This window comes from Sorghum bicolor, chromosome 1 (genome assembly GCF_000003195.3).
Source record: "Sorghum bicolor cultivar BTx623 chromosome 1, Sorghum_bicolor_NCBIv3, whole genome shotgun sequence".
NCBI lineage: Eukaryota > Viridiplantae > Streptophyta > Magnoliopsida > Poales > Poaceae > Sorghum > Sorghum bicolor.
The window spans coordinates 11,333,765-11,351,096 of record NC_012870.2 but is presented as its reverse complement, the minus strand read 5'-3'; the positions used below and the strand labels follow the sequence as shown (position 1 = coordinate 11,351,096).

At 42.9% G+C, this 17,332-nt stretch overlaps 2 protein-coding genes and 2 non-coding genes across 6 annotated transcripts; 2 read left to right on the top strand and 2 right to left on the bottom strand.

Moving 5' to 3' along the window:
• Positions 5,214-5,286, bottom strand: TRNAR-CCU. The gene has a single exon. It is a non-coding gene; the product is annotated as a tRNA-Arg (tRNA).
• Positions 8,950-9,021, top strand: TRNAQ-CUG. Its single transcript has one exon. It is a non-coding gene; the product is annotated as a tRNA-Gln (tRNA).
• LOC110435783 (glycine-rich RNA-binding protein 2) lies at positions 10,538-11,567 on the top strand. The gene is made up of 2 exons (XM_021461831.1): positions 10,538-10,755; positions 10,929-11,567. The coding sequence occupies exons 1-2, from the start codon at positions 10,642-10,644 to the stop codon at positions 11,325-11,327; spliced, it is 513 nt and encodes a 170-aa protein (XP_021317506.1). The 5' UTR covers positions 10,538-10,641; the 3' UTR covers positions 11,328-11,567.
• Positions 11,822-16,321, bottom strand: LOC8054191 (ADP-ribosylation factor-like protein 2). 3 transcript variants are annotated; one of them, XM_021461828.1, is made up of 6 exons: positions 15,951-16,321; positions 15,669-15,779; positions 14,224-14,386; positions 13,672-13,752; positions 12,624-12,667; positions 11,822-12,246 (listed from the first exon to the last, which is right to left on the bottom strand). In XM_021461828.1, the coding sequence occupies exons 1-6, from the start codon at positions 16,013-16,015 to the stop codon at positions 12,240-12,242; spliced, it is 471 nt and encodes a 156-aa protein (XP_021317503.1). In that variant the 5' UTR covers positions 16,016-16,321; the 3' UTR covers positions 11,822-12,239. The 3 variants fall into 3 exon arrangements, with proteins under 3 accessions (XP_021317503.1, XP_021317496.1, XP_002464098.2); XM_021461821.1 differs by having other exon boundaries at positions 12,624-12,687; positions 15,951-16,310; XM_002464053.2 differs by lacking the exon at positions 12,624-12,667 and having other exon boundaries at positions 15,951-16,307.

Below are 17,332 nucleotides of genomic sequence, written 5' to 3'. Positions count from 1 at the left end.
CCATGGCCGTGCGGGCCTGCCTCCGCCGCTTCGGCGAGCGCGAAATGGAGCGCCACGACTGCCTCCGAGCCCTCATGGTCCGGCTCGAGGCCGATGGCCAGGTCGACCGTCTCCTCCGCGCGCAGGAGGACAACCACGCTGCACGCACCAGCGAGGAGGAGCAGATCCAGTACCCCTTCTTCACCAAGGGCACACAGGAGCTTCTCAAGGCGCGTGTCGACATTGCACAGTACTCGCTACCCCGTGCCAAGGCCAGAATTGAGATGGCCAAGCGCTGCCACGAGGATTCCGATGAAGACCTAGAGGCGGAGGCCGAACTCGTCGTGAAGCAAGCTGGGAAGTTTGTCCTGGAGTATAGCGAGATTGGAGATGATCGCCCTCTCATCGGCTATTCCTTCTCTTGTGATGCATCAATGCTGGCCACAAGGTACTTTCTCTTAATCATACGGAATTACATATGCTTTGTTCATGTATGTCTCAAACAAATGCTATGATGAAAGGATGTTGAGAACCGTTACCTATTAATTGTATTATTATGTGGCGGTTGTGGCTGTGGGCTTTTGTCACTAGCTGCGCCGCGGGTTTTGCTTTGGATTGCACTGAGCGACAATAAAAGTGGAGTGATCTGACGTGCTGTTTGATGGAATTGTTCCCTCATCTGATGCTTTTATGTTTTCTTTACGTAATATTCTTCTCATTTTAATTTCTATACATATTTTTATATCATTTTTTACTCCTTTTCCTCCACTGTACATGAAGATTTCTGATTTTTTTTTTATGTGACATGATTTTTTTTCTATTACTTCTCAAGGTGATTTTCGATATTAGTTTGGTAGTTTTGTTTGTTTTGGTGGGGTTATATTTATTTGATTCAAGGTTGGACTAAACTCATTTAAATTTTACAAAAAGTGTACAATTATCAAATAATAAATTCTATACCCCGTTGCAACGCACGGGCACGTTTTGCTAGTAGGATACAAATACAAAACATGTGATTTTTTAAATTAAAATCCGAAACATTAGAGTCCCCTCATCGTGGACCGGACAGAGGAACAAATAGAGAGACACAAGAGGAGTAGAGTACCAAATCGAGACCATCACCACTGAGAATGAATCAAAAACACCATATCGATCCAAAAACAAGTTAATCCATACACGAATCGATCGAGGAGAAAATTAAAGAAATATAATCGAAACAAGAAAATCAGATAAAGCATCAAAGAGGGTCATGCTTCTAGGGCGCCTGCATCGCCGGTCAGGTCCGCCTGTGCCGCCAGCTTGGCGTTGGCCGGCCCGGGTGCCCGTGCCGTCGCCTCCCCACAAGCACGCATCCAGATACACCTATGTCGCCGGCCAGGTCTTCCGCGCACATCGGCCATGTGCGCCTGTGTCACTGCCTCCGGGAAGCCTGGCCAGGCCTAATTCGCACACGGTGGAAGAAAGGAGGAGTAGGGAGGAGCAACGGCTAGATGGGTGAGCGGCATAGGCAAGCTACGCTAGCACTGGCATCAGCTGTCGTACCGACGAACGAGTGTGAGCGAGGAACTTCGTGAGCGAGCGGCGGCCATGCCTGTTCGTGTGTCCTGGACATGTGTGTTTCTTTATTAATCATATTGAAGAAATGTGGCACACGTACATGGGCTAGGGCAAAGGCCCAATATTTAACAACCGACCAAGGCCAACCCAAATTTGTTCAAAAAAAATATTCATTGTACTACAAAATTATAATAAAGAAAAATAAATATTTAAAATAATATATATCTATATACCTCTGTATAACTAATATTAAATACTTCCTGCGTTCCAAATTATAAGTCATTCCAAGAATCTTGGAGAGTCAAAACATTTTCAAATTTGACCAAAAATATAGAGAGAAATATAAAGATTTATGTCATAAAATAGGTATGAAAATATAACTAATAAAGAATCTAATGATACTTGGTTGGTACTAAAAATGTTATTATTTTGCTATATAAATTTGGTCAAACTTAAAAAACTTTGACTCTCCAAGATATGACTTATAATTTGGGACGGAGGGAGTAGCTAACATTTATGCTCATTCTTTTGGTATGACCCTCTCCTAATCTACATCTATTAATAAAGAGACAAAATTTTAGTGTTTTTTCGCTCATCCATTTTTGGTCCGTCTCCCTCCGATTACCAGACAATAGAGACGTTCAGACTTCACGATACAGATTCGATTCCAAAACTTAATCGTGTATGTGACCCGGACTCAATTTTCTTGTGATAAACTGCATAGATAAGAATTCTAATCTTAATAGAGCGCTTAGTATATATATTTTTCCATATAATATATAATTGTGAAAATTTCAGTTCACCATATCTTTATATGTCCGCCGGTCTAAAGATTAATTAAACGATGCTCCTCTTTGTTCGGATCTGGTTTCCTATTATTTTTAGCTTATTTTCTGTTTATGGCACGAGGACTCCTGGTCCAATTGACTTAGGGAAAGAAAAGAAAAGTTATGTGCTGAATCTAACTCGGAAGCCTAACACGAGTTTAAACCAATTTTAGATCGAAACAAGGGAATGGTTGGGCTCGACCAAAATCCAAAACGACCAGAAATTTTGTCTTTTTATTATTAGAGAAGAAGAAGAAAGAACTACATATTAGGACTTTGATTTTTCTTTTGTCTCCGATTGGCATCTAATTAAATAAAGAAAACGGATCAAAATAAAGAACATAATTCTTATCCTTTTCTATTTGACTATTAAGAGTACTTGGGATGTGAGGAATCTATTTATATTAGGACTCTTATTCCATATTGGTTTAGACACAAGTTATTCTAACTCGTATGAGCGGTTATATATATGAGTCCAGGTAAGAGAAACTCTCCATCGTTCGGTAGTTAAAGGAAAACAGACAAAAAAAACATGGATGGACGAAAAAAGGAGCCTAAAATTTTGCCTCTTTATTATTAGATATAGATATATATAATTAGGTAATAGAGATATAGATATAAATTTGATATTTTTTCTCCCGTTGCAACGCACGGGCATGTTTTGCTAGTGTACTATAATAAGTTAGAGCAACTCTAACCGAAAACCTCAAATCAGGATCTTTACTCACTACTCATAGATGGCCATGCAGCCCGTGGCCCGGCATTTTGGCCCGGCCCGAGCACGGCACGGCCCGACAACTACCGGGCACGGCCCGAGGCACCGGGCCGTGCCTGGGCCGCCACCGTGGCCCGTGGCACGGCTTAGGCACGGCCCGACGGTCCGATGTTTAATGTTCTAGTAAAAAATATAGCTTTTTAATTTAAAAAAAAATATAGGTATGTTGGCCCATCCATCCATCCTAATTAGCCTGTTAAGAAATGTAGTTTGCTAATTCTAAACAAAAAAAGAAAATATAGGCCTGCTACTGGCCTGGCACAACCTTGGCCCGGTGGCCCGCCGTGCCTTCGGGCCGGCCCGATGGCCCGTGGGTCGTGCCTTGGGCCATACCCCCGGCACGAGGCACGGTGATGGCACGGCCCGGCCGGCACGACGGCACGGCGCGGCCCGGGGCAGGCACGGCCCGATGGCCATCTATATCACTACTTTTGATGAGTTTTCTTTGTAGTAGCTATTAATTCAAGGTCATCAAATTCATTCTAGTAGACACAAAGATGACATAAGGAGGGCAAGAAGCATCAGGACATAGGGAGAGGAACCATGGCTGGGTCGATTGCCTCGCCGATAGGGCGGTGGGAGAGGAGCCACATTGAACCTCGTCATGAACAACTGATGGGACGACGTCAAGGAGGGAGGGGAGTTGCACCTTCATAGTGAAGAATGGATACAAGGGCCTCAATGTGAAGGTGTTGATAGTGTCAACGACCATGGTGACACTCATGTTGGCCTCTCTCTATCCCCTACCTTTCCCCTTTAGGTGAGATTGTCATTGATTTGTATCTATGTCATCAAATTGCAAGGCGTGTTGGATCCTTTTTTATTTATGTGCACAACGATGTGGTAGTTTTGATTTGTGTTCCCTTTTTTGTTTCCCCACCCTAATCCGATGAGAGCAATGCATATTTGGTGCAACTTGACAAACAAAAGCTACTACCAATGACGAGGAGGGTCATCCGAACACCAAGCACAGGGAATTGCCATGGAGTTGGACTCTCCCAATCTCGAGGGCTCCTACTTAGAGTGACGGTCGAGGGTAGAAGTGAAGAGGTCAGCGAGCCTTGTAGATGAGCTCGTTGTTTTTCTTTTCAAACTTTAGGGAAAAATTTAGACGTGGGCAAGGACCCCGGCTTCATGGGTAGAGGCTGATGACACCTCCATCTTTAAATTTCATCATGAACGGACTCTATTGACCTTTTTGATAATAATGGGTTCTTCCAATTTTTACTTCCCATAATGCCCTCATAGCCCTACATGTCCCATACGTGATCCAGAACTCATGCTCGTATATACAACCTAGAACAATGCATGTCCAGCATGACATGGCAAGTGTTTAATTCTAAGACGTATTGGAATACATAATATTATACATGAATAAATCCTGGAGCAAATAAGTTGTCCATGTGACCATGCAACAAGTTGTAAGTTACAATCGTTCTATTATAACTTTACAAACATGTTTGCTAGTCTAGTAAAAAAACATGTGTTGCTAGTTTGTTATCATAGTACGAAGTGTTTCCATGATACCTCACATAGGCACAGTGCAAAGTGTGTCCCAAGTTAAATTTAAAATGCATGGCATGCTCATTGATAAATCTCTATATATGGCTCTTGTATCCGTACAAGTTAGAGCAATGTGTCTAGTACAAGTACAGAGCCTGGTTCCAAAACCAGTTAAAATGACACAATCATCTAAAAATGTTTGATCTACAAATTATCACGTAATACGTATGGACATGTTTACTAGTATGTTTACTATAGTACTCATCATTCATATAAAAATCAGTGAGTATACTTCAATAATCTGGCAAAGGAGAGAAAAAGGGGGAAAGAATGATTTGCATAAGTCATAACGAAGGTCAGTTTTACATGTTGCAGGTAGGCAACTTATAGGAGTTGTAAAATTGGCGAGGGCATTTCCATGCAGGTTCGGTGCCAGCAGGCTCGCCATCTGCAGCAAAAGAACTACAAGACACCAATGCCGGTCACCCAGATTTTAAAATGGAAAACGGAAACAAAAAAGGAAATCGGGCCCAGATTTTTAAAAAGAAAAACAGAAACAAAAATAGAAATATCGCGCCAGGTAGGGGTCGAACCTACGGCCTTCTGCTTAGGAAACAGACGCTCTATCCACTGAGCTACAGGCGCTTAGTGCAAAGTGTAGTCAATGCTGTGAATAATATTTACTAGTACATTTCACAATAGTAACTTCATACCCTTGCCAAAGCTCTGTTCCAATGGCACAATATAACTTTTCTGTGTCTTTCTTTAAATCACGTTCTATGTGGAGTCCATCAAAACCCTACAAACTGGATTACAATTACAAAATTGTTTGTGCGCATTTCATTTGGTTTATTAGAGCATCTCCAACAGGCTACGACTACCCAAATTTGTTGGACTAACAAATTTCTCCTCCCACTGCCTACTTCTGTTAGACCCATAGATAAGCACCTATTTTTCTTCAACAGTTTCCTTTCCCTCAAAGTGTGTCCCGCTTTGACATTGGGCGTGTGCCTCCTCCATATAGGCCTCGCGCCTCCTCCCCAACGTGGCCACGGCGGCCCTCCCGGGCGCTCGTAGTTCTCCCCCGCGGTGACCCTTACACACCAATCCCTCACGGGCTCCCTCATCGGCAGAGCCTCTCCTGGCAAAGCTCCTTCCCTAGCGAAGCCCTTATCACTATTACAGTATTTGCTTAAAAAAATCAAATTGTTCTAGATAGGGTGGTGTATCATGAGTCCATTGTTCAAATTTGATAGAATGATGACTTCATTCATCATACGACTAATCAGTACTCCCTCCATTCTAAATTATAATTTTTTTGGTTTTTCTAGATTTATAAATTTTACTGTGTATCTAGACTACTAGATATTGGACCGTGTGTTGCTACAGGCATAAAACATTTGTATGAAATAATTGATTATGATGGGTATAAATTTTTCACTTTAATTCATCTTGCACGAGAGTTTCATTTCACTTCGATTTAATTTGTATGCCATATGTGTGTTACATATGGTTTCGTACTAATAAAATTCCAAGAGCAACCTTTATGATGAGGGACGAACCATGGATCAGGAACCACTACAGATGTTTTATGTAGGAGTAGGAGAACTAGATGCAAAAAAGAAGGAAGAAACGGAGACAAAATCAACATCAACAGTAATCTTGTCGAATAAAGCAAAATCCAGTACCCGTAATAGCTTTTGTAGTAGCTGAAAAATGAAAATAATTTAGATTAGAGTACATATACTATGAGTAAAACAACTTATGCAACATCCGGATTACTGTGTGAATAAAACAGGAAATAAGATGAAAAAAAATGATGCAAGGCAATAGTAATTCAGATTCTTAGATAAGTTACCAATGGTTTTTACTTAAGCGAATTAGGTCTGTAAGGAAAAAAGAAAATAAATAAATTGACCCAGAACTGATAAGATTTGTTTGAGTGACTATTTGTTTGGTGAAAGCGTAAGGTAATGGCAGATCGAGTACCATGCCTAATAAATCAAACACACGCCACCTTGCAAGGGAAAATGGCGGTGGACACAAGCTTTTGTCGGTGGCGAGAGAAGTTGCGACTGAAGATGAGCAAATTTTCAGTCGATGGGCAGCAGCATGGTTTAAAAGAATACACAGTAACACAGCCCAAAGTATTTGCATTCAGTTTGTGCATCTTTGCACATATGTTTGTGATCCTCTGATTGATCATAACAGGTAACACCATAGGTTTAGATTTCGGAGGCTGCAAAAGTTTATCAAATAGACATGCTACTGACAGGTCATACATCACAATTATCTTCTACTGTTAAGTTCAGGTGATTGAGAACCTATTCCAATGTTGAAAATAAAATCGAGAGCTCAATCTTTGGTAGCCTGTTATCAGGCTTGAACACTACAAATAAATGGCAAGCTTTCATTAGACTTCGCATACAGTTAGAAACAGAAAACATTACACATATATCTGGTCTTCAGAGTTCCGAAGAAAAAACACATAGATACAATACAAGCCTCAAACTTTAGATGCAAACTCATTTGTTTAGATACATTTTACTTAAGTCTCAAACTTTAAGTACAAACTCAGAATATCCAGCTAACCAGAAATAGCTTTAGCATAATATTGGAAGTCATTGCAAACAATCAAGTTGCTAGTCCCAATAACATGATGTGGCCTTGAGCATAACTGCGTATTTGATTTAGGCTATGCTCATTTAACTGGAGCATCAGTTCTATAACTATAAGCCTGGCTTAACATTACCGCCACCTCTGAAACAGACGGCCATGAGAGTAGTATTTCTGATAGTACCCCTAGAGTACTATTTTGGGGAGCAGAAGTTTATCTAGTTACCAGTACAGTGAGCTAAATACTTACAGCAAATGATTGAACTAGCTCTTGAGAGCGCTACTTATATCCTCCAAGTGGTGTGCCCCCTTTGTTTATGGGATGGTGGATTAGGATGAAGGAGATTTGTCAAATTTCCTGGATTTTGCCTCCGTTTGGAAACCTTTGATTCAGAATTCTCCAATACCACAGTCCTGAAGCCCATTCTAGACTCAAATATAAAGCATCAAGATGTTTCTCGACCAATAATATCAAGTCCAAGCTAGATTGAAGACGGGTAGGACCTCAAACCTGTAGTACGAGGAATGTGTCCATATTATTGGCCCATTAGTCATTGGTGAGGAAGAAAACCAAGAGGGGCAGCTGGTCATGGGTTCATGGATTGGGGGGCCGAGGTGCAGGTGCTTGCTGCGATTGTCCTCGGAATGCAGCTCGGACTGGACCTAGATGCAGCGCCACGGGACCTGTATCCACTCAAACTGAGGGAGGCATTTCCTCAAGCGGTTGTTGCGTGTCGTCCATGTCGACGGCCGCTCCAGCTCATGGGCGCCGGCCGGTGTGCTCTACGACGTGGGGGAGCTGCGCGGTGCTGGGACAACTGGAGGGAGGCACGACCGCGGGGAAGGAGATGGAAGGGTACCTGTGGACGAGGAACCTCTGAGAAATCTTTGTGGTTGCTGGCTTGCTGCTGTAGGCACTCGTAGCCTCGTAGTCGTAGGTGTGACCGTGTGAGGAGACGACGACGGGTCACTGCCACATGTCGCTCATGATTGGCAGTGACAGAAGCAGTGACGGTTGGCGAATGCTGGGCGCGGAGGACGAGGATACGACTGCGCCTGTCCGTAGCAGTAGCGAACAGATCGAGAGCAATGCAAACGGCGAAGGCAGTACGCATGCCGGGAGCAGTTGCGGTTGCGGTTGCGGGTGCCCAAGCAGAGACGCCGCCCGGCCGCCGGCGACGGCGAGGGAGATCAAAATCTTGCGTGTGTGCGGTTCCGTTACACCGATGAAACAAGGCATACAGCAAGCAAACAGCGATTCCATCCTCCTCCATTAACCCCGGCGTACGTGATTCATTGATTCCCTTTTACATTTGTGTTAACGATCTTTGATCCAAACAGCACGGATAGCGTTCTTGCACGTTTGGTTATTTGGATCACAAGAATTGGAAAACCGGATTTCCTGAAAGTTTTGTGAGGATTTTCGACACTGCATTTTATGCTGTTACTTTGTTAGACAGCTGGCTTTGTTTGAATAGCACAAGCGAAGGCAAATTATTTTACACATCTGAAATGAATTAAGAAAAGCCCTAGCAATAAATCTTATCATCAACCAGTTCCCTAATCACACAGGACAAGAAAGGGGGGGGAGAGAGAGAGAGACACAGAACGTGAGCTGATAACTTTTCTGAAAAGCAGGGTTGTGAGAAGTTTCATAGTTAAATATGTTCATAGGAAGCCACTCTCAGCAAAGGTCTTATGGTCTAGCGGTTAGGACATTGGACTCTGAATCCAGTAACCCGAGTTCAAATCTCGGTAGGACCTGTTTTTGTTTCGCATTTACAGAATTATTTTTCTGTTTTATGATATCATTTTATATTTCACTTTCCTCTCTCCTTATCCTTATAAAGTTAGAATCATCTGCCATGTTAGGGCATCTCCAAGAGGCCCATCATTTTTTTCTCTAAGACTATAGAGTTTTCCAACCACCAAAAAAAATATTGAAGGAATAAATAAGACTATCTCCATCGGTTTGCAATAATTTACTTCTAAAATACATCTTGAATTCTACACATTTTTTTTACATTTGCATTAGGAGCTTTTCGTACCTTTTATTCTTTCTCATTTCCTTTAACATAAATTGGCAGATCGATAAGCACGTGAACACGTTCGGTGATTTTTCCAAGTGACAACAAATGAAGGTTGTTCATTGTTGGTTTCACATAATCTGTAAATCATTTTTATTATTGTACTCCGTCCATTCCAAATTATAAAGTCATTCCAAGATTTTGCTACACTTGTATATTGGGTAGGCTAATGAGTTGGCTGTAAGCAGTAAATACTAGCAGCACAGCAAGGTAATTGAGAGAGAGAGAAACAAAAGCATTTTTATAGTGTCACCACACTTTGCAGCGCGAAAAACGCCCGCCGTACCTATGACATGGTTTTGCACTGAAAAAGTCATGGTTGCCGCATTGAAACCAAATAATAACTTTTAATGCATGGCGCGCCGCAAGTGAGGCGTGGCTATGCACGGCGGGGAATTAAACACCCCCTTTTCACCATAAGAAAGATGATGCATGGTTTTAGAAAAAACTGGTTTTATAATTTTCTAAGTCCAAGCTAAAAGAAATTTTCTATGAATTTCATAAGAGTAAGCAAAATTTTAGATTTGTAGTTGCATTTTCATGTAAAAAATATTTGAATATTTTTTAAATATTTCTAGTTCGATTTACCTCCGGAACTTTTAGACCTTGTTTGGATGTAGTCGTATTCACATCAATCCACATGTATTGAGGTGGATTGAAGTGGAACTTTAACTAAATTTCACTCCAATCCACAACAACATACATGGATTAAAGTAAATACGACAACATCCAAACAAGGCCTTACCTGTAAGATTACCTCCTCCGATGTGGCGCCAGGTCGCAAAACCACCATCAAAACTGAGTTTTGATAGTTGAAGAGAATCAAAACAACGCAAATGAGGGATGTAGTAAATCGGACCATCCCGAGTTAAGGGGTCGAAAAGACCTTTTCCAGGACAATACAGCCACAGCCCACAGCCCAGAGCCCACAGGCCACAGACAAGGGTTGGGCCAGCTAAGCTCTATGGTGGTGTAGCCAGGCCCAGCTCGTTCCATTCTGGTCGGCTTGCAGATCCATCACGCCATCGGCAAAAATATCTGGCTCTCGGGAACCCTCCCGGTCCCGGTGCGGTAGGCCCACCTCGGGATCCTTATCCTCCGCTCGGACCGCTCCTCGCGCGGTCGCCGCCCGATCCGATCACGACGGCGCCCGTCGCGCCCGTCGCGCTATAAAGCCGCGGGGTAGGGCACCCGTGCTCCCCCGTGCTCTCTCAGAGGTGGGTTGGCTTCTCCTCCCCCTCTTACCAAGTCCTCGTCCTCGGTTTAGGGTTCGTTAGGGTTTTTGTGGAGGGGAGATATGGCGGCGGCGGACGTGGAGTACCGTTGCTTCGTCGGTGGGCTCGCCTGGGCCACCAACAACGAGACCCTCGAGCAAGCCTTCGCCAACTTCGGCCAGGTCATCGACTCCAAGGTCTGTTTCGTTTCGTTTCGTTCTCGCTGGGTTTTAATTCCGTGGCCTCTTCGTGGTGTTGTGAGGCTAGATCCCTGTTGTCGTTCAATAGATCTGCCATGTTTTGGTCCGGATCTGCGTTCGCTCGAATCGTACGTCCCGTCTGACGCCGCCGCCGTCATGTGATTCTGCAGGTCATCACCGACCGGGAGACGGGGAGGTCCCGCGGGTTCGGCTTCGTCACCTTCTCCTCTGAGCAGTCCATGCTCGACGCCATCGAGAACATGAACGGCAAGGAGCTCGACGGCCGCAACATCACCGTCAACCAGGCCCAGTCCCGCGGCGGAGGCGGCGGCGGCGGTGGCTACGGAGGCGGTGGCGGCGGCTACGGCGGCCGCCGTGAGGGTGGCGGCTACGGAGGAGGCGGCGGCGGCTACGGCGGGCGCCGCGAGGGAGGAGGCGGCTACGGAGGCGGTGGCTACGGTGGCGGCGGCGGCGGCTACGGCGGTCGCCGTGAGGGCGGCGGCGGCTATGGCGGCGGCGGCGGCTACGGTGGCAACCGCGGTGACTCCGGCGGCAACTGGAGGAACTGATTGTGTGGGCCCACCCTGGCTTCGGCCAAGTTATCCTAGCTATCTATCTATCTATAGTATCGTGTTACCGTTCCGTTGGATTCTGAGTTACCCATGTGTTAGTGTCCGTTGAACCTTTGGATTAGGTGTTGGTACCCCCGTGTTCGATGATGTTACTGTCCGCTTTGGTTACTTTCCGCTATGAAATGAGAGAAGAGTGAGCAAGGTTTTTGTTCGCATCTACTGATCTGAAATTGCTCTGTTACCGTGTTTGATTGAGCTCGTTAATAACTTTGGCTGCGGCTTTAGTGCTATACAAATATCTGCTGCCTGAAATTGCTCTGTTACCGTGTTTGATTTGAACTCGTTAATAACTTTGGCTGCGGCTATAGTGCTATACAAATATCTGCTGCCTACTGATACAAATATCTAATATCACAAATATCAGCCGTAAACTCTCGAGAATGCTACAAATACAGGGATATAACAGATTTGAGAAGTTCTACAAATGTACGTATAACACGGATCTAAGAAGATACGCTTCGATACAATACAGGCTCCTCAATTCTGTTTTAGTTCTTAAAACACACTAAGTTCAATAAATTAAATAAATCTAGCATTGCTGATTTAGAGCGAGAAAAATTGGCACAATAGAATTGCATCTTTTGCTGACGATGCCTAGATTAGTACAGGCATGACAAATTAGCGTAGCACCGACGCGCTAACAAACTTTTGCACTCCCAACGACGGCACAACAAGCACCGATGCTACAAATATCATCAGTGCATCGAAGCTACAAATATCAGTCCAGGACGTAGATCCGAGAAGCGACGTCCTGGACCAGCCAGTCGAAGCCCTCGAGAAGCCCCTCTCCAGTGTAAGCGCTGCAGCCCACAATCTTCCAGTGCCTGCTGCTGTTCATCACTTCCAGATTCAGAACCTGAAAGGGGAGGAAAAGGTGAATCAAGTCTGCCTTGGAAAAAACTACAACGAATTCAGATGGGGAACAGCACTTTCTGCATTGGCAGCACAAACACAATGGAGTACGAAAACCACATGCTATCAACTACGATGGAAATCTCAGGCCCTGTTACCCTTTGGCTACGCGGTAGCAATTTGTTTTTACAGACTGTTATACAGCAAGAATGTAAGGTCTGACTACGGAATGTTAGCTGCGCGCATTAAGGGTGGGGATGGTGCTCTAAATAGATACCCGCGGTTATTCTTTAGTCTAACTTAATAAACTGAATAGATAATTTCTTCCTTTATTTTTTTCATTTAGTTTATTAAATTAGACTAGAGAAGAACCACATATACCCATTTGAAGCACCATCTCCGTCCTTACGCGCCACACCATAACCCTATGAATGGAAACAACAGCCTGAGCAGATAAAATATTAATCTTGGAATTTAATCACATACAGAAGGAAGCTGTAAAAAAACAATGATGCTCTACTGTGGTGCACGGAGAGTCCTCTCCATGGCACTTGAGGTTTTGTTAGGTGACATAGGTTGGATGAAACCAAAAGGCAAATTTGTTGATCTAAGTTGTTAGTCACAGACTAAAACTAACCTTAACTACTCCCTATTGATGATAAAAACACGATAAGGCCCTAACTGACTTCGCTGCTTGATGGAACAATGCTAAGTTTCTCCATGTCAACGTCAACAAAAAGCAGAGCAAATTAATTACTGCTTATAGCTGGGGCAACATAGTGCCAATAATAGCACGAGCTTATTTCTAGAGAGCAAAGATGTATTCATCCAATTATGCCCAATTACAAATCCTAATTCTTGTAACACTACAGTTGCTTCTTTTACACCAATTTACACGCAGAATCTGGTTTTTCATGAATGTTTCAATTCTGTCTGTGGACCACATGACAATTTCCATCTAATCAGTGGATATGATGGGGGGTGACTCTGTTCCAGAAGAGAACACACTGGCAACCAAATCTAATTTATGAGCAAACAAAATGCAAAATATGTACAAATAAGTAGCATCTAATCAGCTGTTCCAGAAGAGAACTATACACTGGAAACCAAATATAATTTATAAGAAAACAAAATGCAGAATATCTACAAAGTACAAGTGTATGCAACTATCCCAGTACACACTGAAATTGGATGCTTCAGAAGATCCATAATTGAGCATAACTGATAAAACTAAATTCAATTTGGCATATCCTTTTGCTCCCACACTGAAGTAAAATCTTGTCAAACATGAGGACCGGGAAAGCACAGTACAAGTTAACAATGATTTCACAAAGCACAGTACAAGTTAACAATGATTTCACACAGTAAATAACCATAGGAATATAGGAAACATGTCTCTAATACATATGAATGACTGAAATTTGCTTACCTTCGCAATTTCAGCTGGTTTTAGAGCTCCCTGTATGTCTTGCTTATTTGCGAAAACCAACAATGAAGCTCCAGCTAGTCTCTGTGAAAATCAATATCGTAAGGATCAACGATGTAAACACTTTCTGAATAGGTAAAATTTTAGCCTATGGTGGCAAAGAGACAGTATTCTTTACTGCCAAACACATGGCATTGTACTTTCTTAGTGGTTTGACCCTCAATGTTTGAAATGCTATTTCAGTACAATTTCAAACTAAAAACAAGGAGATTCAAAAGATACAACTTCTATGCACAAAGGCATAGAGTTCGATACCATCGAGAGAAAAATATCTATTTCCCAGTTCATTAACCAAGCGGCCTCTATCATTAAGTAAATGTGCACTATTCATTTATATCAATTATAGGACCTCTATCATTTCAATCCAAATAGCAAACAGTAAATATCAGTCATATTTCCATGGCATTGAAGGAGCATTTTTTTTTAATACAACAGATATAGAACTACAACAAATCCAGTTCATCACCATAGCTTAGAGGTCAGGTAATAGCATACCTCTTCTTTCAAGAGATTGTGGAGTTCAGCACGGCAATCATCAAGCCTCCTTATGTCTGAACTATCAACGACCCAAACTAACCCATCAGTCTGCTCAAAGTAATTTCTCCAGTAAGACCTGATCGTCTTCTGTCCTCCAACATCCCATATGTTCAAAGAGTATCTAAGGTAATCAATAAATTTAAATAATTAATCAGACACATCTGCAGTAACATAGAAAAAGTATGATTGCCACATTTGCTATGCCTGGTATTTGGAAAATGACAGGGGCTGAAATCTCCACTGATTGAAAATTGCCTATGCTTCTGCTGAACTGAATGTTCCTAAAGTTCAACACTGTGCACTGAAAACCTATAGTAGTTGAACACTTCAAATGATGAAAATGCACCTGCAGCAGAGCTTTTAGGTAGCTTGACAAGGAAGCCACAAAATGCCAACCAGTTTCCATTTTGCATGAACCGACATGAAAAACTGGACTATCAACTTGCTACCAATAAATTTGTATTTCACTATCATTATTCTACAAACAGAGAAATAAAATGTTCAAATTGTTCATCTATGATGGCAGATTGGCAGAACATGTGACGGCTACAAAGAAGGAATGTTGAATTTTGTCTTCACATCTTTGTAAACCCTTTTATCACATAATTTATTTCACACAGTGGTCTACTGTAATATTCACCTTAAGAGATTAACAGCAACGAAATCAGCATAAGAAAAAAAAAGTTTTGGTTGGTCCTCAGTCCTCACTGCATTTATCAGATGAACGCACACCTAAATGAGTCCATACTCCATAGGTTATCTCAACTAAGTTGGAAGTGCTGTAGGTTCTCAATTCCAAGGCACAACTGATGGCACTTGACTGGAAAATCTCAACATGCCAACCAAGTCTCCTTTTGTATGAACCAAGATGCAAAACTAGATATCATATTGCTGACCTATGCAATTTTTATTTCCATCCAAAAATTGAAACTGTTTGTCTGATGGCAGAACATGTGAGGGATATACAGAAGCATGGTTGAATTTTGGCCTTAATATTTTTAATAGACAAATTTTATCACATGATTTACTCTCTGCAGATTGGTCCCACTATAATATGCTGCTTAAGAAATTAACCATAATGTAGTAGACAGGGCGTGAAAAATGTGTCACTATGATTCTTACCACATTATATCAGACGTATGTGCACACGATAGTCCACTAAACAATCGCAACTAAGGCGAAAACTTCTAAAGGTTCTAAACTCCAACAGACAACTAACAGCATTAACTCGCATCAACTAAATCAATGTGTAGCCTTTATATGTAAACCATGATGTTCCATTTGGTATTTAGCCTAACATAAAACTCCACTCCAAATCAAGTAATTATATGTCATTATGCATAATTGCATATGCATTGGAGTCAAATTGGATTAAACAGGAAGTGGAAGAAGGGGGAACATACTTGTGGTACTTGATGGTCTTGATGTTGAATCCGAGGGTTGGGCTAATGACGCTGGTGTCCTCCCCGTTGATCTTGAGAACGATGGTTGTCTTCCCCGAGTTGTCCAGGCCTCTGAGACAAACCCCGCAGAACACAACATAGCATGAGCCATCATGAATCAATGCAGATGCCAGACAATTGAGGAAACCGACGGCACGGGCACCAGATCCAAAGGAAACCAAGAACCATGGGGAACACATGCATATGGGATCAAACGGGAAAAGGAGGCTGAAGGGAACCTACACCATGAGGATGCGCATCTCCTTCTCCTTGCGCTTGATCTTCCGGATGATGCTGAGTAGCCCCATGATCAGTGGTGTGAGGGAAGGGGGCCGGGGCGGCCGGGACGCCGGACGCGGGACTGCGGTCTGCGGGAGCCGGCACAATCGCACAGGAGGAAGAGGACTAGAGGAGGGCCGACGGGCCAAGGGCAGGACCGCAGGAGGGCGCGGAGGCGGAGAGGTCGGCCGTCGCGGTATCCGTCTCCCGTCTAACGGTGGTGGGGCTGATCTGCGCGGTCGCGCGTCGCCGGTCGGCGGGGCTTCGGCCGGGCGGGGTAGTGGCCTGGTGGGGGCGAGTCAGGCGACGAGCAGAGTGCTTCTCTGTGAGGATGTGGGCTAGATTGAAGAGAGGCATTCGATTTTGTTTGTTGGGGCTCTGCAGCCCACCAGCTGTTGGAGTTTCGCTTCCGCCCCTGAGGCCCTGAGCAACCGTACAAGTAGGCCGCCAGCCGTCTCGTGGAGGCCCAACAGAATTCCAAGACCAAGAATCGGCCTGTCAGGGCCCGTTGGCGTGGGTACTGTTTGACACAGTATATCAGTTCACTACTAGTCTACTACAGCAAGAACCCGTACGTAGCCAAAAGATTCACTACTAGTCTACTACTGTTTGACACAGTATATCTGTGAGGATGTGGGCTTCCCACGGTAGTGGTGCTACAATAGTCCTACTCGGAGGGGCCGAAGCACCTCAAAGCCACACCAAACCACAGTCCTCACTCACTCACTCACTCACTCACTCACTCACTCAACAAATTGATTTTTTTTCTAACTAGGCTGCTTTTATTATATATTTAGACATACGTTATATCTAAGTGCATAACAAAATCTATAAATCTAGAAAAAAAATATCTTATAATTTAAAATGAAGGGAATACTTCTTTATTTTGAAAAATGTAATTACCATTTTTTTGCATAATTATGCTCCTATCACCATTTGATATAGCCATAGATAAATATCACCAAGTAAAATAGCAGAATTTCTCTAACGTGGATTTAAACCTTCTTTTATTTTAAGCAACACACCTTAAAAAGCTCGTAACCTTTATTGATCATCATATTTCAAACAAGGAAAAGTCAATTTATTGACTAATAATTATTCAAAGTATATATAAGTTCAGAACATGAAACTTGTACCAACAGTTTTGTATTCAATGCACTTATGAGATTATATTTATTCTTTAGTAAATGATAACATATAGTAAGAGAAATTGATGGTCAAAGTCTATTTATATGACTTTTTCATGATCAAAATATGGTTATCATTTCAGGACGAAGGGAGTATTTCACAACTTTTTTGTTTGAAGCCATCTTGGTACCAATTAATGAATACAATACTCAGATCTA

Excerpts from the sequence above, each read along its gene's own strand:
- LOC110435783 (XM_021461831.1), top strand. The coding sequence starts at position 10,642 with ATGGCGGCGGCGGACGTGGAGTACCGTTGCTTCGTCGGTGGGCTCGCC. Across the intron at positions 10,756-10,928 it reads GCCAGGTCATCGACTCCAAG|GTCATCACCGACCGGGAGAC; the intron begins GTCTGTTTCGTT and ends GTGATTCTGCAG.
- LOC8054191 (XM_021461821.1), bottom strand. The coding sequence starts at position 16,015 with ATGGGGCTACTCAGCATCATCCGGAAGATCAAGCGCAAGGAGAAGGAG. Across the intron at positions 15,780-15,950 it reads GAGATGCGCATCCTCATGGT|AGGCCTGGACAACTCGGGGA; the intron begins GTAGGTTCCCTT and ends GGTTTGTCTCAG. Across the intron at positions 14,387-15,668 it reads AAGACCATCAAGTACCACAA|ATACTCTTTGAACATATGGG; the intron begins GTATGTTCCCCC and ends TGATTACCTTAG.